General features: G+C 48.5%; 1 protein-coding gene across 1 annotated transcript; it reads right to left on the bottom strand.

Moving 5' to 3' along the window:
- Positions 1-990: 990 nt before the first annotated feature.
- Positions 991-4,332, bottom strand: RWDD2A (RWD domain containing 2A). Its single transcript, XM_043890353.1, has 3 exons — positions 4,220-4,332; positions 2,973-3,315; positions 991-1,928 (listed from the first exon to the last, which is right to left on the bottom strand). Exons 2-3 carry the CDS (start codon positions 3,171-3,173, stop codon positions 1,251-1,253), a joined length of 879 nt encoding a protein of 292 aa, XP_043746288.1. The 5' UTR covers positions 3,174-3,315; positions 4,220-4,332; the 3' UTR covers positions 991-1,250.
- Between the last annotated feature and the right edge of the window lie 41 nt (positions 4,333-4,373).

The following is a 4,373-nucleotide window of genomic DNA, read 5'->3' as shown; positions in this document are numbered from 1 at the left end:
AAAGAGAGACCAAGACCAAGAAACCAGAGAGAGCCAAGTAGAAATAGCTCGGGAATGTCCTTCACCGGAGGTGAGACTCCCAGAAATCCCTGGCGAGGGGTAGATGCCTTGTAATAAAAAGGTTTGGTAACAGCTGCTTAAACAGGGGCTATTATCATTAAAATAAACTCTCATTTTGACGAAGGCTGGTGAAGACTGTGGAGCTTGAAATTTTCAGCAGAGATGGTGGTGACATCACTTTTGTCCTCTAGGAAGGTGACAGTCAAGGGCCATCCACACTGGTCCTTCCCAATGCCCTTGCCCCACAGAACGATGCAAACTGGCACGGGAAGAAGACCCAAGTGCACAATCAATGGGACACTGTGTGCACAAGAAACCATATTTGGTTCTGAGGAGAAGAACCCAACTAAGAATATTGGTACATGATCCTCAGTATTACTAATCAATCGATGTACACAACCCACCATCACAGTTAGCATTTGGTTTTACTGAAAGGAAAAACCCCACATAGAAGAGTTTAAGAAATGAGTAAACATGTGTTCTCTCTTAGTTCCTATTTTTAACTTGACTAAGAAAAATGTGTGGTGTCCCCGGCCTGCCAGCAACAGGAAAAGGAGAAATGTTAATATTTATGAGTTCACAGCTGCAGTTTGGGAGAAGGCAATGGCACCCCACTCCAGTACTCTTGCCTGGAAAATCCCATGGACAGAGGAGCCTGGTAGGCTGCAGTCTATGGGGTCGCGAAGAGTCGGACACGACTGAGCGACTTCACTATCACTTTTCACTTTCATGCATTGGAGAAGGAAATGGCAACCCACTCCAGTGTTCTTGCCTGGAGAATCCCAGGAGAATCCCAGCCTGGTGGGCTGCCATCTGTGGGGTCGCACAGAGTCGGACACGACTGAAGTGACTTAGGAGCAGCAGCTGCAGTTTGACCACTGCCATTCAAATGGGCTTTGAAAACGCTTCTTTAATTAAATTGGCTTCACCGGTTAGACTGACTGGCTTTTATTAGTTTACCACAAAATAGTTTTCAATTAACACGAGAACATACAGGTAACATCGCGATCACACTGTTACAAAGTTAAAAGGCTTATGTGTTTGTTTCAATACCAGGGAAAAATACTGGAGCTAGTTTCCCCACCAACAATGCTAACCAGCTACTGTCCTTTTATTTTGCTCTTATTAATAGAAATATAACTTAGTGAGCTTAGTTATGTAGGCCTCTTCAGAGGCCTCTTCATAGCTTCCTAGGAGTCAGAACTTTTGCTTTCGATACCAAATAATATCTGGAAAACATGCTCACTTTTGTGTTTTTTGAGAAATTCCAAGAACTGGCCCAGATTCATGTGATAGTCATTCCTCAAGCCGTAGTCACCGTGGGCCTCAAGGAGTAATTCTTCAAAAGAATGGAAAAGGCGCAGGTCTTGCCCATCTCCTTCTGTTTCGATACTCTCCGCATGCTTACAGGAAATGTGCTTCCAGTTGGGGTACCTGATTGTGTGCCAGAATTCCTCACAGTGCTCTTTGAAGCCCTCCACACAGATTATCCCTGGCTTTCCCGTCATGCAAAATCCTGTCACGTCCAACCTTTTCCCGACCTCCAGGATCTTTTTCCGGAGGTCCTGCTGATATATATGGTGACTGTAGATCCACATTCGGAGGAAGGTGTTCTTGACTGGTTTTGCTTGTGTCGATGGTTCGTCCACGAGCTTTCTGTTCAGGAAGTAGGAGGCGCTGTTGTCCTGTAACCACTGGATGGCTGCACACACACACAGCTCCCCTGGATCAAAAGTCCCGATATAAGAAGTGAGGCCTTTGTTGAGAAGCAGCTGCTGCTGTCTGTCAAGTTCTGGTGACCGTGCAAACATCTGCAATGCTACATAGGGGTAGCTGTGAGGCATGGTTACTTGTAAGTCAATTTTCACCTTAAAATGAAAGGCAAATAGATTTAAGTACCGTGAAATCACATAAGCTAGTTTATCAATGGCCACTGCATGATTCTGATCAAGGTATCAACAATAGTTATTTCTTCTGTTACGTGTCAGCTGTGTGCCAGACACTGCACAACTTGACAAACACAATTTTACACACAGACATAAACTCCTTCGTTTGATGCAATCATTCCTTCCAATATTCATCAAACACTGACCACGTGTCAGGTACCCTATGCTGAAAAAAATATTTCAAGATATTTCTTCTTCACAAGAAGCTAGACATTAGTTCTGTCCTTCATGAAGTCTAGAGCCTAGTAAAGGGGGCAGACATTAAACAAATCATTACATGCAGCAAGTATTTCATTGCAAAGGTGAGAAGCATTGCCATGGAAGAGTGGAGGGATCCACTGAAATGTGTAACCAGAGGGACTGCATGAGGTCTGGGGAGCCAGGGAGCTGCTCTGAAGGAATGATAACCCAAGGCTGAGTAAGAAGTAAATAACAGTGGTTCTCAAACGCCTGGACCACTTGTTACACAGGCTATGCTAACACTGCTGGAGATAAACAGATCAGAAAATGAAGGTCAATTCATTTTCAGAATTTAGATTTTCTACCTGTATTTGCTTTCAGGGTCGTGGTGCCACCGAAGAAACAGTCACTCACTCCTTAAAAACAGTGCTGCCAAAAAGACAACATTTAGATCTCGGGAAATCATAACGTATGTACAAGATAGTCCATACCACAGTAGTAGGACTGGTTAAACTGGATAAGTGACAGAATAATGGCACTATAAGACTGCAAGATGTGTTTAATAAAAACACTAGGCATATTGGTTTAAAAGGTGAGCATACGGTATGTAAAATTGTAGATCTTTATTGGAGACAACTAACATCCCATAGTTTCCTTTCAAACAAGTAAAGGAAATATGCATCTGGAATATTCTCTATCTGCTTCTTGGAGAGGAAGCTCAGACTCCAAGTGTTTTCAATAAAATCCGGAAACCTGGCAACAAGGAAAACAACTCACGGCACCTACCTTGGGCTCCTCGATCTGCAGGGTAATCACAAATTCGATTTTTGGTGGCAGCGCCTCCCTTATGCCGTCCAAGTATCTCTTTATGTTTGTCAGGGCATTGACATCTTCAAGTTTTACTTCTCCTTGGTTAGGAAACATAGAAAACAGCATTTCCATCTCCAGCAGCTGAAGCTGAAGGCATTCCTTCATTGAAGCCGACATGCTGAGACGCAATCAACCTGCCAGGAGAACTGGAAAGGCCCAGGGACACTGGGTTTGTCAGCGTCAGCGGTGTCCAGGGAAATTTCCCGCAGTTCCCTTTCCGTGGTAGCCGCTCTGCAGGAGCGCTATTCCGCACCGAGAACTATGGGCACAAAGCGGGACACTTACACTCTTCCGCTTTATTTCTTGACCCCCAAATCTAGCATACACATCTCCCAAGATGCGTCGTTAAAATTCAGATTCTCTTTTCCCCCGCCCCCCCGCTTCCGATCTAGGTCCAGGTAATCTGGATTTTCAACAAGTGTTCGGAGTTATCCCGTTGCAGATGGCTGGCAAACACCACCTGCGGACACTGCAAGCTTGAATTCTGGGAAGGGCGAGGGGCCCAGCTTCCAAATCCCACCCAGGTGTGGGGCTTGAGCAGCGGTGTCCGCAGCGACCAGAGAGGCCCGCAGTATCTGCGAGGCAAGGTTTAGGATCCCCGGGTTCCGGGGTCTTCCGGGCCCCGCCGCGCTCCACGCCAGTTGCAGCCCCCGCGGCCCCTGCGCCACGGACCCCTGCCGGGTGGGCCTTTCGCCTCTCCCAGGAGCCACTCCGGATCCGGACTGCAAATATGAGTCCCGACGATTTGGATCCACCTGGCTTCTGCCCCCTGGGGTTCTGCCTTAATGAGAGGGGTCTTCCAAGTAAATAAAATGACGTTTAATGCGAGCTGGCGGGGAGAGGGGGAGCGGCTCGAGAAAGCTTCCCAGAAGAAAACGTTTGGGAGATGAACCTCGAGAGTAGAGATGTGGGATGCCGGGAGCCGAGTGGCGCTCACTGGGGCTGGGACCACCTTGTTGGAGGTCCCGTTTCGGGGCTGGTACCCCCTCCCCACTCAGGACCACTAGGAACCCCGCCTTCCCGGGAACGTGGGCCTGCCACCCTCTGACACCCGAATTTGGAGTCAGGGGCTGCGTTTTTTTTTTTTTTTTTTTTGCCGGTCGCAGAGCTCTGAGGGCCCGCAACCCTCAGCCCCAACCCCCGGGCCACCGCGGGGGCCTCACCCTTCCTGGTCATTCAAAGGGAAACAGCCCCAAACCCTCTCGCAACCTCGCGACGCGGATCCGCAATTCGGCAGGCGCGAGCCGCGCGTGACGGGCGCGGAGGCGGGGCGGGGCCAACAGGCCGTCCCCCGTGCTGATTGGCTGAGGGGCGGGG

This window comes from Cervus elaphus, chromosome 28 (assembly GCF_910594005.1).
Source record: "Cervus elaphus chromosome 28, mCerEla1.1, whole genome shotgun sequence".
NCBI classification, from domain to species: Eukaryota; Metazoa; Chordata; class Mammalia; order Artiodactyla; family Cervidae; genus Cervus; species Cervus elaphus.
The sequence above is the reverse complement of the archived record's forward strand: the minus strand, read 5'-3'. Positions and strand labels throughout refer to the sequence as shown.